The 15247-nt window shown below is 38.1% G+C and overlaps 1 protein-coding gene across 2 annotated transcripts in view; it reads left to right on the top strand.

The window, feature by feature from the left end:
• Positions 1-15247, top strand: part of Rrp6 (exosome component Rrp6) — a 142582-nt gene that overhangs the window by 80391 nt on the left and 46944 nt on the right. The window contains exons 6-8 of one of the 2 annotated variants that reach the window (XM_053783791.2): positions 2209-2320; positions 9678-9821; positions 13073-13263. In XM_053783791.2, coding sequence (XP_053639766.1) covers positions 2209-2320; positions 9678-9821; positions 13073-13263 — 447 coding nt within the window. Of the gene's footprint in view, positions 1-2208; positions 2396-9677; positions 9822-13072; positions 13264-15247 lie in introns of both variants that reach the window. The other variant, XM_053783790.2, reaches the window with a different exon arrangement.

Here is a 15247-nt window from a genome sequence, read left to right as displayed (position 1 = left end):
AACCAATCAAAATCATATCTATTTCTGAAATATATGAACAGTATTTAGATAAGGCTAAAGAGGTCTTTGTGGCATTTATGGATTTGGAAAAGGCGTATGACAGGGTGGATAGGGGGGCAATGTGGCAGATGTTGCAAGTGTATGGTGTAGGAGGTAGGTTACTGAAAGCAGTGAAGAGTTTTTACGAGGATAGTGAGGCTCAAGTTAGAGTATGTAGGAAAGAAGGAAATTTTTTCCCAGTAAAAGTAGGCCTTAGACAAGGATGTGTGATGTCACCGTGGTTGTTTAATATATTTATAGATGGGGTTGTAAGAGAAGTAAATGCGAGGGTCTTGGCAAGAGGCGTGGAGTTAAAAGATAAAGAATCACACACAAAGTGGGAGTTGTCACAGCTGCTCTTTGCTGATGACACTGTGCTCTTGGGAGATTCTGAAGAGAAGTTGCAGAGATTGGTGGATGAATTTGGTAGGGTGTGCAAAAGAAGAAAATTAAAGGTGAATACAGGAAAGAGTAAGGTTATGAGGATAACAAAAAGATTAGGTGATGAAAGATTGAATATCAGATTGGAGGGAGAGAGTATGGAGGAGGTGAACGTATTCAGATATTTGGGAGTGGACGTGTCAGCGGATGGGTCTATGAAAGATGAGGTGAATCATAGAATTGATGAGGGAAAAAGAGTGAGTGGTGCACTTAGGAGTCTGTGGAGACAAAGAACTTTGTCCTTGGAGGCAAAGAGGGGAATGTATGAGAGTATAGTTTTACCAACGCTCTTATATGGGTGTGAAGCGTGGGTGATGAATGTTGCAGCGAGGAGAAGGCTGGAGGCAGTGGAGATGTCATGTCTGAGGGCAATGTGTGGTGTGAATATAATGCAGAGAATTCGTAGTTTGGAAGTTAGGAGGAGGTGCGGGATTACCAAAACTGTTGTCCAGAGGGCTGAGGAAGGGTTGTTGAGGTGGTTCGGACATGTAGAGAGAATGGAGCGAAACAGAATGACTTCAAGAGTGTATCAGTCTGTAGTGGAAGGAAGGCGGGGTAGGGGTCGGCCTAGGAAGGGTTGGAGGGAGGGGGTAAAGGAGGTTTTGTGTGCGAGGGGCTTGGACTTCCAGCAGGCATGCGTGAGCGTGTTTGATAGGAGTGAATGGAGACAAATGGTTTTTAATACTTGACGTGCTGTTGGAGTGTGAGCAAAGTAACATTTATGAAGGGATTCAGGGAAACCGGCAGGCCGGACTTGAGTCCTGGAGATGGGAAGTACAGTGCCTGCACTCTGAAGGAGGGGTGTTAATGTTGCAGTTTAAATATCTTCCATTCTATCAATTGATACCAAAGAAATGAGAATACAACCATAAAAGCCATATGAAAATACCACTAAGGGGCGGCTAATGGCTGAGAAGTGGACTTTATTATTTATGGTCCAATTTCTTTCATTTTTGGTGTACATTAAGAAGCATTTTTCCATCATACATTGCCCAAGTTTCATTAAGATAGTCCAACAAACAAATGAGATCCAGTTCCCTAGATCAAGAGCAAGAGCCTCTCACTAGCATCAAGGAACCTCCCTTGAGGCCTGCTTGCTTATGGAAATTTTGCTCGCGTATGGAAGCAAAAAATTGACCGAGTGACTACTTGTAGTATTTGGAAAAACTCACACGTGGATGCGTTCGCAAGTGGAGTTTCCACTGTATTCCCTTTTCTGAGTATTCTCTGTTATGTTCAAAATGTAATTGAATCATCATCATCATTATCAGTATTGAGGTCTACATCAATTGCATCATCAACTTCAGAATTCTCTTATCTTGATTGGGTGCCACCCATTTTGAAGGCACTTGTTGCTTATAGAAATTGTAGGTAGTGAAATGGAAAGAGAACTTATGTTCTAAATAGCCAGCAAGCAAGTGTTGCTTGTATTATTACCATGTATGCATTTACTGTCAACCAAATTATTACCCAATATGTTGGAATTTTGTAAGAAAAATGCTATTTGACATCAATGTGTTCTGAACCAGATCCACTTTGTATGTGCTATTGATACCAACAGCTTAATTGATCAGGCCAGATTTGGGACAGGGCTGCAAGGGAGGTGTCCCCTGAAATCAACTACATGTATAGATAGATCATAGAATAAATACTTTTTTTTAAATCAGTTTAGCATAAAAATAATTGATGATATGCTCTTTGTTGTAGTAATGGGGATTTATTTTCCAGCTATTCTCATCCATATGAATATGAGCTCCAACACTGGACTCCAGGAACATCCCAGTTGCAGCCTGTTGACCCAGTTCTTCCCAAACCTATGGAACAAACACCTTTAGTTATGGTAGATACAGAGCAAGAATTACAAAATTTAGTCAAAGATCTTAGTACTTGTACAGAATTTGCTGTTGACTTAGAGGTAAGCCACCATATGGTAAAGTAAACCTTACTTCAAGTTAGTATTCTCATAGGAATTTAGGCCATGGCTGTTAATGTTATATTTAAGATAAAATATCTCTGTATCTTGTCAACTCTTTTTAATGTTCAGAGCAGAATACAGTTGAACCTCGGTTGTCGATTGCATTATTTGTTGAAAAAATCAGTTTTCTAATGAGGTGTTTGATAAAAAATGTCTTGGTTTTCGTATGTTCTCTTAGCTGTTGATGGACAAGTTTTCGCGTGTATGGAACAGGACAAAGCGGCTCAGTTCATGTTGTTACAGAATGCGCACTGGACAATGGGTCGAGAGTGTGGGTATGAGTCAGTATAGCCACTAAGTCTTGTGCAGTAAACATCTCTTGATCTTTTGTTGTTTATCTTGTGACCTTTTTTTTTTTTTTTTTTTTTTTTTTTTACCCCTCCAGGAAGGTTCCTTGACACTGGTGAGGGACGCTTAATCTAGGGAATTGGATTTGTGCTCCAGTTCCCTGAATTGAGCCTGAATACCTTCCTTACAGGTTTAGTGTTCCCCCATAATTATAATGTGAACTTTTTTTGTTAATTTGTGGTTTTGTTGCAATTTTTTTTTTATTGTGAGATAAGCCATCATGGGTCCAAAGAAGGATAAACAGATCAAAGCACTTGTCAAGGAGATGTGTGCTAAGTGGCATGAAGTGCAGGAGTTTGCTGAAAAATACCATCCATCCAAAGCAGTGGCCATCCATCTCTAACATGTACAGTGACAGTGTAATGTCTCAATTTAGACAGGTGTTAAAACAGAGCCTGAAACAAACCTCACTGGACAGGTTTTTTAGTGAGACAAAGAACCAGTGAGCCAGAACATGGTGTTAGTGGTGAAAAGAGACAAAGAAGAGAAACATTAACTCTCCTCTGACAGGTAAAGGGCAGTTAAATTTTGATTTACAATATGTATAGTATTTCAGTTAAATTTTCATTTAGTATGTATTCATTTTTACAGTTTCCCTTTGCTGTATAATTTTATACATTGTTTTATGTAGTGGTTAGTACATTATTAACACATTGTTATATTGTCATTTTGGATCTGGAACGGATTCTGTTTATATTATTCTTTATGGGAAAAATTACTTTGGTTATTGAATTGACATCTGGAACTAATTAAATTTGAAAACCGAGGTTCCACTGTATAAGATGGAAAAGCCTAGCCATAAAATATTTAATATCTTAACAGTCATTATTTAGGAATTACACAAATATTGACTTCCACAGAGTTCTTTTGATTGAAGCAGAGGGTTCTATGCAGTGTACTGTACTTTTACATTGCCTTCCTCTTATAATACCATGAATACTAAATTAGGTTTTACTTAGGTTTGAATTATAAAATAATCTTAAAATGCAATAAAACTGTTAATTAATTAGGATGTTTCTACTCTTGCTTAAATGAAAGGCTGTTAGAAGTAATAAAAATTTTACCTCATTTGTTCGGCACTAAGTAAGAAAGAAAGAGACAAATGCATAAGGCAGGCAGATGGTGAGCGGTTTGTGGGCACTTGTTGGTTACATTGAGCTGCAGAATGTTGAATGAGAACAGTGCAGATAAAAAATAGAAGGAACTTATGATGATCATAATGGAATGAAGATGAATGTATAATAAAGGAGAGTGCCTCTTACACACAAACATACAAGGGAATTTATTTTATTCCTCAACATGTTGCCCATTTCCCACTGAGGCAGGGTGGCCCCAAAAAGAAACACTTTTCACCATAAATAAAATCCTTATCTTCATCATTCAGTACTTTCACCATCATTCACACATAATCACTGTCATTGCAGAGGCACTCAGATATGACAGTTTAGATGTCACTCCAAACACCCACTATCCCAGTGTAAACATTGTACTTCTCACCTTCAAGACTTGAGACTGGCTAACTGGTTTCCCTGAATTTCTTCACACTCTCACAGCTCGTCATGTCCCCAAAACTCATTTGTCTCCATTCACTCCTATCTTTCACGCTCACACATGCCTACTGCATGTCCAAGCCTCTTTGCACAGAAGACCTCTTTTACCCAGCTCATCATGGCCCCAAAACCCATTTGTCTCCATTCACTCCTATCTTTCACGCTCACGCATGCCTACTGCATGTTCAAGCCCCCTTGTACAGAAGACCTCTTTTACCTCCTCCCTCTATCATTTCCTAGGGCATCCCCTACCCCCTCCTCCCTACCATTACAGATTTATACACCCTTCAATAATAATAATAATAATAATAATAATAATAATAATAATAATAATTATAGGTAGTAGGTTGGTAGACAGCAACCACCCAGGGAGGTACTACCATCCTGCCAAGTGAGTGTAAAACGAAAGCCTGTGATTGTTTTACATGATGGTAGGATTGCTGATGTCTTTTGTCTGTCTCATAAACACGCAAGATTTCAGGTATGTCTTGCTACTTCTACTTACACTTAGGTCACGCTACACAAACATGTACAAGCATATATATACACACCCCTCTTGGTTTTCTGCTATTTTCTTTCTAGTTCTTGTTCTTGTTTATTTCCTCTTACCTCCATGGGGAAGTGGAACAGAATTCTTCCTCCGTAAGCCATGCGTGTTGTAAGAGGCAACTAAAATGCCAGGGGCAAGGGGCTAGTAACCCCTTCTCCTGTATATATTACTAAATGTAAAAGGAGAAACTTTTGTTTTTCCTTTTGGGCCACCCTGCCTTGGTGGGATACGGCCGATGTGTTGAAAGAAAAGAAGAATAATAATAATACATGGGTAGTAGGTTGGTAGACAGCAACCGCCCAGGGAGGTACTACCGTCCTGCCAAGTGAGTGTAAAACGAAAGCCTGTAATTGTTTTACATGATGGTAGGATTGCTGGTGTCCTTTTTTCTGTCTCATGAACATGCAAGATTTCAGGTACGTCTTGCTACTTCTACTTACACTTAGGTCACACTACACATACATGTACAAGCACATATATACACACCCCTCTGGGTTTTCTTCTATTTTCTTTCTAGTTCTTATTCTTGTTTATTTCCTCTTATCTCCATGGGGAAGTGGAACAGAATTCTTCCTCCGTAAGCCATGCGTGTTGTAAGAGGCGACTAAAATGCCGGGAGCAAGGGGCTAGTAACCTCTTCTCCTGTATATATTACTAAATGTAAAGGAGAAACTTTCGTTTTTCCTTTTGGGCCACCCCGCCTCGGTGGGATACGGCCGGTGTGTTGAAAGAAAGAAAGAAGAATAATAATAATAATAATAATAATAATACATAGGTAGTAGGTTGGTAGACAGCAACCGCCCAGGGAGGTACTTACACTTAGGTCACACTACACATACATATACAAGCACATATATACACACCCTTCTGGGTTTTCTTCTATTTTCTTTCTAGTTCTTATTCTTGTTTATTTCCTCTTATCTCCATGGGGAGGTGGAACAGAATTCTTCCTCCATAAGCCATGCGTGTTGTAAGAGGCGACTAAAATGCTGGGAGCAAGGGGCTAGTAACCTCTTCTCCTGTATATATTACTAAACGTAAAAGGAGAAACTTTCGTTTTTTCTTTTGGGCCACCCCGCCTTGGTGGGATACGGCCGGTGTGTTGAAAGAAAGAAAAAGGAGAAACTTTCGTTTTTCCTTTTGGGCCACCCTGCCTCGGTGGGATATGGCCGGTGTGTTGAAAGAAAGAAGAAAAAGGAGAAACTTTCGTTTTTCCTTTTGGGCCACCCCGCCTCGGTAGGATACGGCCAGTGTGTTGAAAGAATAATAATAATAATAATAGTAGCAGTAGGTTGGTAGACAGCAACCACCCAGGGAGGTACTATCGTCCTGCCAAGTGAATGTGAAACGGAAACTTGTAATTGTTTTACATGATTGTAGGATTGTTGGTGTCTTTTTTTTTTTTTTTCTCATAAACATGCAAGATTTCAGGTATGTCTTGCTACTTCTACTTACACTTAGGTCACACTACACATGCATGTAAAAGCATATACAGTGGACCCCCAGTTAACGATATTTTTTCATTCCAGAAGTATGTTCAGGTGCCAGTACTGACCGAATTTGTTCCCATAAGGAATATTGTGAAGTAGATTAGTCCATTTCAGACCCCCAAACATACACGTACAAACGCACTTACATAAATACACTTACATAATTGGTCGCATTGGGAGGTGATCGTTAAGCGGGGGTCCACTGTATATATATATATACACAAACACTCCCCTCTGGGTTTTCTTTTTTCTTACTGGGTTTTGTTCTCGTTTATTTCCTCTTATCTCCATGGGGAAGTGGAACAGAATTCTTCCTCTGTAAACCATGCATGTTGTAAGAGGCAACTAAAATGCCAGGAGCAAGGGGCTAGTAACCCCTTCTGTACACATTGCTAAATTTATAAAAAGAAACTTTCATTTGTCTTTTTGGGCCACCCTGCTTCAGTGGGATACGTCCTGTTTGTTGAAATAATAATGATAATACAGGTTGACCATCACTAATCCAGCACCATCGGGACCTGTAGGGTGCCAGATTAGTGATTTTGCCGGGGTACAGAGTGGTTAGGGTAGAATATACTTAGCCCAATGGCTATATTTACGCATTAGTGATTTCACCCACTTTACGCCTTATTTTTGACCCATTCCATTGATCCAGTCTACCAAAGTTATAGCTATTTTGCTAGTATTCCTTCTATTCTGTCGATTGAGTACAAGAAACCACCCATTTACCTATTTCAACTACCCAAGAAAATGGTCAGAAATTGGTAATTTGGCCAATTTCACACAAATTTCAAGAGATACCAATTTCATAATAGAGTCCAGAATAACAATGCAGACATTCCTGGCACTAAAATAACATTTTCTCTGTTCATTAGTCACATCTCCAGGGCCCCCCCTTGTTTTCATTTTGAATTTTTATTCACATAAAAAATAAAAGGTTTACTGTTATGTAGATTACTGCATTATTGTAATAATTGTTTAAATAATGTCAACCCATTCGTGACTGTGTATTAGACTCACCAGTTGGAAACGTTTACTCTTGAACATCAACAAAAATGAAACATTTCCGCTACTTTGAGCTCAGTTTCAAGGTACTTTCTGTCGTGAAACCAATCAAAATCATATATATCTCTATATCTTCCATTTTATCAAATGAGACCAAAAAAACAAGAATACAACTATAAAAACCATATGAAAATACACTGCAAAGTCGCTGTTTTGCACCAAAAACACAGTCACAGTTTTTTGTTTCATTATGCTCTGTGTGCTTCAGGATTTTATATAATGAACACTTACTACACAGACCTATTCTCTCATATGTAGGCCCAAATTTACTGGTCACAACTTATCTGAGTGAGCTGAGCACATGGCAATCTACTGTGACTTCAAAGACACCTTATCTTTTATGGACGATGTATGGTGTATGTGCGTTACACAATGAGAAGCATTTCTTGTATTCATTGGAACCGTGGCTAGGGCTAAAAGTGAGCAGTTTATAACAACAATTATGCTTGCGAAAATTAGTGCTGGATTACTGATGGAACCGGATTACCGATTGCCAGATTAGTGTTGGCCAACCTGTAAAAATAATAATAATAATAATAATAATAATAATATTATTTTTTTTTTATTTTTTTTTAACAAGTCGGCCGTCTCCCACCGAGGCAGGGTGACCCAAAAAGAAAGAAAATTCCCAAAAAGAAAATACAGTACTTTCATCATTTTTCAACACTTTCACCTTGCTCACACATAATCACTGTTATTGCAGAGGTGCTCAGAATACAACAGTTTAGAAGCATATACATATAAAAATACACATATCCCTCCAAACTGCCAGTATCCCAAACCCCTCCTTTAAAGCGCAGGCATTGTACTTCCCGTTTCCAGGACTCAAGTCTGGCTATATAAAAATAACCGGTTTCCCTGAATCCCTTCACTAAATATTACCCTGCTCACATTCCAACAGCTTGTCAGGTCCCAAGGATATTGGAAATACAATGAACTTTCTTAAATTTGTTCCTCTGTCAGACAAATATCTTCTCTTTTTGAGTCAAAATTATTGACTTCACCTACCATAGCAATCTTTTTAAAAAATAATTTACATTTTGGACAGTTGTTCTTCAAGCTTTGCAGTCAGTGCTTATGTTCACTTAATAAAGCATCATATCTCAGAGAGATAACTTCTCATAATGACTTATCTATCACAGCAGTTCTTCTTGGCTTATCCAAAGCCACAATATAGGAATTAAAAATGATTTAAGGACCATGAGTCAAGGAAAATTTAAATTAATTTTTTTCAGAATTATTATTGAATAGACATAGTTTAGAGACCTTCTAGACATTGCATGGACAGTAACATTTTTACAAAGCCCGTTTTATGTTCAGCATTTTGGACGAGACTTATTAGGGAATTTTGAAGTAAACAGGAAACTTAGTTGTAAAATTCTTGGTAGGAAAATTATTAGTGCCAGGGGTAAATATCTATGAAGTGCCTTTTTTTAATTATGTATAGAAAGAGGAGTGGTAATAGTAATACAATTTTTAAGGCAAGTATAATTAAATATGCAGGGTATGTTTAAGTGTAGAATGAGAATTGCTTGCTAGATTATGTACATATTGGTGGACAAAAGGGTGAAGGACATACTTCTGACATAATTTAAGAGGAGTGACATGTTAAATTATTTAGGCATTGCTGCAGTAAGAGTAAGGGTAAGTTGGAGTACAATGAGAGTAGCCACTGTTTAAGAAGGGGATACTTAGCAAAAGGTATGAGTAACTTTTACAAGAAATGTGATGAAGGGATTGAGGATGTGTGGTATGTATTTAACTAGAAATGCAGTGCTAAAGTGTCTAGCAGAGGTTAGTGGTTAAAGGAGATTGAGTGAAGGAGAGAGGAGTTATTGGTGAACTGATTAAGTAAAAAAAAAAAAATGAAAAAGAAGGATAAAGGAGAAAAAGTTAATACATGAGAGGAACTGAGCATATTAAATTTGAGTGGAGAAAAAAAAAGGCTTTTGGGATTTGACTTTGTGTTGGAATGTGAGCAAGGCAAAATTCATGGAGAAATTTATGGACATCAGTTAGCTGGGTTTTGAATTCTGGAGGTGGGTAGTACAGTGCTGGCACTGAGGAGGAGTGGGATTCTTGTAGTTCAGAGGGTCATTTGTATTGTGATGTCTGTATTAATTTCTTTGAGTCATTTTACCTTGGTGGTATATAGCCTATTTTTTTTTTTCAGTTGTGAGTGTATTAAATTTTTTTTTAATCGTTGATTCCTTTTACAGCACCACTCATTTCGATCGTATCTGGGATTTACTTGCCTAATACAGATATCAACAAGAGATAATGATTATATTGTGGATCCTCTGAAACTCAGAGGCAAACTCACTATCTTAAATGAAGTCTTCACAAACCCCAGAATTACAAAGGTTAGTTACATTAAAAAATGTTTATTATTTATTTATTGTTAGTGTTTCCATCTTTGTTATGAGAGTAACTCTTAGCAAATGTACTAATACCATAGCATATGAGAAGTTTTTATAAAGCGGAAGTAATACAAGGAGGAGGAGTATATGGAGGGAAAAAGAGAGGCTAAGAGAGTGGTGAAAGAATGTAAAAAGAGAGCAAGTGAAAGTGGGTGAGATGCTATTAACAAATTTTGCCAAGAATAAGAAAAAGTTTTGGAGTGACATTAATAAGTTAAGAAAGCCCATGGAATGAATGGATTTGACAGTTAAAAATAGGAGAGGAGAGTAATTAGATGGAGAGTTGGAAGATGGAGGGAATATTTTGAGGAACTGTTCAGTGTTGAAGATAAGGAAGCTGTGATTTCATGCACTTGGTAGTGAGGTATAACTTCTTGTAGGAGTGAGAAAGAGCCAGTTGTGAGTGTGGGGGAGGTGCATGAGGCAGTGGGTAGAATGAAAGGGGAAAAGCAACTGGAATTGATGAGATAAAGACAGAAATGCTAAAAGCAGGTGGGGATATAGTTTTGGAATGGTTGGAGCATTTCATTTCATTATCTAAGGAAAAAGATTCTCTTTTCATTTCATAATTTTTTTTTTGTTTGTTTTTTTAATTTTTCAACACTGAGCAAGTTTGCGAGCAGGAGTCTTGACACTCAGAGGGTTAATGTTAAACATTAGTAGATTAATGTCAGTGCCATAGATCTATGCATAATTCATAGCACCCTCAGATTTGCTTTGAGTGGAAGATTTTGGGTTGGTGTGGTAGATGTGCACAGTACTGAATAAAAAATTTTCTGCCCCGTTTGATTCAGGATGGGAACAGTTAACCTCTAACTTTGTATTTTGGTTAAAATAGTGAGTTGGGGCATTTTCTGGGTTGGTTTTAATGATTTCTTTTTGGTTGTTTCTTTGTGTCAGTGTTCAGACTGAAAAATGGAAATTTGCATGGTTTCAGACAGGTAGCAGCCTGAAATAGTGTTAGGAAGAGTCAGTTTTGGATGATTTTCCTGGGGTGGGGTAGGGGCCCTCCATAGGGGCCCCCCCTACCCCCTGTCTATTTTTGTTTTACTAGATTTGCTTCAATTACTGGGACAGCCTAAACCATGACCAAATATTCTTAGTTTGATTTATTATAGGAGGGCAGTTGTTATATAAGAGAGGTCTGGGATGTGGTTAGTGAAAGAGACAGAAGGAAGGAAGGAAGGTTGCTTTAGTAACTGGAATGCCTGCAGTGTTTGTTTTGAACTTTATTTTTAATTTGAATAATTTTAGTAGAATAAAATTGCTCAAATTGCCTAATTTGTGGCACTTAATGGGGTAGTTCTGATGGTTGAATGGGTCATTTTTTTCAATCAGTGGATATTATGAAAGGCATACTAGCAAAATAGCTGGGAATTGGGTTGAGCCCTAGAATCTGAATGAGCCCTGGAATCTGCCTAAAATAGGCCTCAAAGTGAGCAAAATCATTGTTTCGTACAGTGCTTGCCTATCCTCTAACATCACACTCATGTAATTCTGTAAGTTTAGCATTACATTAAATTTTACATATTTAGTGTCATTACTTTTAGAAAAAATTCTCTACCATTTAAAAAAAAAATACTGACATAGAAGGGGGCTTTCAAGACAGTGATTGAATGAGCGATGGTGGAAAGTGTTTCCACTTTTTTTTTTTTCTGGTCAACCTAAGTATATAAGAAAGAAGGAACACTGCAGCAGGCCTACTGGCCCATGTAAGGCAGGTCCAAGTCTCCTACCGGCTTAAGCGTTACTGAGGACTTATTGGGGTCCTTCAGTCTCCTTTGTTTCATCCCACAGGAGCAGAAGCATTCATTATACACTAATTCTTATACCCTTCAAAGCCATAAAGTCCATAAACTCTGGTTGTGCAGTTCTGTATAACCCTCTGTATAATTCTCATCTTCATGAATGATCTCCCCAGTGCACCCTAACCCCTTAAACCAGTTCTGTTCACAGATGACACTACGTATGTCTACTCCCATTCAAACCCAGCTGTACTTAGAAACACGGTAAACAATGAGCTGCTAAAAATATATACTTGGATGATGACCAACAAACTCCAACATAGACAAAACATACTTCATGCTGTTTGGCAACAGAGCCTTATATATCCAACTTAATATATTGATAAATGGTTCCCCTATATCAAGACACACTGAGGGTAAATTTCTAGGTCTTCTCCTTGACTGTAATCTTAAATTTCATTCCCACATCCAACATCTATCCAGGAAAATTTCCAAATCAGTAGGTATCCTTTCCAAGATACAATACTATGTGCCACAAACGACACTCCTTACCCTATACCACTCTATGGTATTTGTGCCTGGGGATCAACCAAAGCCAACCACCTTAAACCTTTAATAACCCGACAAAAAGCTGTTGTGTGGATGATTACCGGCTCCTATGCTAGAGAGCACACCTCACTACTTTTCAAAAGCCTGAACCTGTAAAAATATTATTGTGCCTACTACATATACAGAACATTAAATTCCACTATAAACCTTCCACTTAAACTATTCCTTGACAGTTACAACAGAATGCCCAGTCACAATACAAGGCATAAGGCACTCTTCAACAACCCTTGTGTCAGTCTCACACTATGCAAAAACACTACACACATAAAGGGCCTGAAGATCTGGAACTCGCTATCGAAACTGGTAAAGGATCCCCTGACTACTTATAAATTTAGGACTTTGCTAAAAAAAAATCATCTTATCTCTCAGTACTAACTAAATCAACCAAAACAACTGCTAATTAGTTATATTATGTGACCTCTAGATTTAAACTTCTGCCAGTCCATGAAATATTACTGCCTGAACTATTAATTGTAATATTGTTTTTATTATGTGCAACTTCAAGATTTTTAGTCTTATAAACTACCTTGCATTAGTGTTCAGATTAAATAGGATTGTAATAAAGTTAACCAATATTATCTTGTCTAGTTTTAAGTAGTTACTTGTGTAGTTACTATGTATTAGGATTAGTCTGCCCGAAATGCCCCGGCATGATAGTGGCTTTCTTTGTATTTAGCAAACCAAAATTGTAATTACACATTGTAACCTTTACAAAGAAATAAACCTTTATCTTTATCTTATGAGCTTAGTGTCTTCTATGAATACATTGTAATAATAATCTTATATCTACAGTAGATAATTATAAAAAGCAGTTAATTGAGTAAGTTCTGTATTTTTCAGGTACTTCATGGCGGTGACTACGATATTCTGTGGTTACAGAGGGACTGTGGTGTCTATGTAGTTAATCTCTTTGATACTCACCAAGCAGCAGTTGTGCTTGAATATCCACACCGTTCACTAGCTGCTCTTCTGTCACGCTTTTGTCATATTGAAGCCAATAAAGTTTATCAGAGGGCAGACTGGAGAATAAGGTCAGTATAATATTAATATTTTAGATGTAATCCACTTTCATATCTTCATGTTTCTTCAAGAGGGGTTTCTTGATGCTGGTGAAGGGCTCTTGATGCAAGAAATTAAAGTTTTGAATTTGAAATAAGGTCAGATGTTTGACTCATATGGGTCTTTCAATCATGGCAGAGTGCCCCTCCCAGTCTAAAATTCAGAATTACCTTCACAATGTGGCTAGTAAGGGCCTCACATTAGTCAGATCAATCTATGGGCCAGGTCATTAGTGGGTTATCCATATATAATAGGAGTTTGATTGTCATAACTATGCTTGTGGTTTGTTTGCTATTGCTTGCATTGGTGTATTTTGAAATTGCAATATCAGGATTTGTCTGACCCTTCAGGTTGATGCAAGGTCAGTTCCTTCCCTGTGCAAATTTTGTTTGGGTGATGTTCAGAGATTCTATTACACTCGGCCAATACTGTTGTCAGTAGTCTGGTTAAATTGCCTTCCATTTAACTTAGCTACTCTATATAAACAACCCTTTGGAATTATACCACAGTTCAACAGTTGTCATTTCTCACTCTAGTGCTTGTTTTATAATAATTTTTTTTTATTTTTAACACATCGGCCATTTCCCACTAAGGCAGGGTGGCCTGAAAAAGAAAAACTTTCCTCATCATTCACTCCATGACTGTCTTGCCAGAGGCATGCTTACACTACAGTTATAAAAGCGCAACATCAACACCCCTCCTTCAGAGTGCCGGCACTGTACTTCCCATCTCCAGGACTCAAGTCCAGCCTGCCAGTTTCCTTGAATCCCTTCATGAGTGTTATGTTGCTTATACTCCAACAGCAAGTCAAGTCCTAAAAGCCATTTGTCTCCGTTTGCTCCTTCTAACATGCTCATGCACGCTTGCTAGAAGTCCAAGCCCCTCGCACGCAAAACCTCCTTTACCCCCTCCCTCCAACCTTTCCTAGGCCAACCCCTACCCTGCCTTCCCTCCACTGCAGATTTATACACTCTCAAAGTCATTCTATTTTGTTCCAACCTCTCTACATGTCAAAATCACCTCAACAACTCCTCTTCAGCCCTCTGACTAATACTTTTATTAACTTCACACCTTTTCCTAATTTTCACACTCCAAATTCTCTGCATAATATTTACACCACTCATTGCCCTTAGATAGGACATCTCCACTGCCTCCAGCCGCCGCTGCCTCACTGCAGCATTTACAACCCAAGCTTCATACCCATGTAAGAGTGTTGGTACCACTATACTTTCATACATTCCCTTCTTTGCCTCCATGGATAACATTTTTTTTCGTCTCCACAAATACCTTAACGCATCACTCACCTTTTTTCCTTCATCAATTCTATGATTAACCTCATCATTCATAAACCCATCCGCTAACACATTATTTCCCAAATATCCGAAAACATTCACTTCTTCCATGCTCCCTCTCTCCAACGTGATATCCAATTTTTCTTTATCTAAATCGTTTGATACCCTCATCACCTTACTCTTATCTATGTTCACTTTCAACTTTCTACCTTTACACACCCAAACTCGTCCACTAACCTTTGCAACTTTTCTTTAGAATCTCCCATAAGCACAGTATCATCAGCAAAAAGTAACTGTTTCAACTCCCATTTTGTATTGAATTCCCCATAATTTAATTCACCCCTCTCCCCAGCACACTAGCATTTACTTCTTTCACAACCCCATCTATAAGTATATTAATCAACCATGGTGACATTACATATCCCTGTCTAAGACCTACTTTTACTGGGAAGTAATCTCCCTCTCTCCTACAGACACTAACCTGAGCCTCACTATCCTCATAAAAACTCTTTACAGCATTTAGTAACTTACTACCTATTCCATATACTTGCTACATCTGCCACAGTGCTCTCCTATCCACTCTTATCATATACCTTTTCTAAATCCATAAATGCAATGAAAACTTCCCTACCTTTATCTAAATACTGTTCACATATATGCTTCA

The sequence above is a fragment of the Cherax quadricarinatus genome, chromosome 33 (assembly GCF_038502225.1).
Source record: "Cherax quadricarinatus isolate ZL_2023a chromosome 33, ASM3850222v1, whole genome shotgun sequence".
NCBI lineage: Eukaryota > Metazoa > Arthropoda > Malacostraca > Decapoda > Parastacidae > Cherax > Cherax quadricarinatus.
This window is presented reverse-complemented; position numbering and strand designations above follow the sequence as displayed.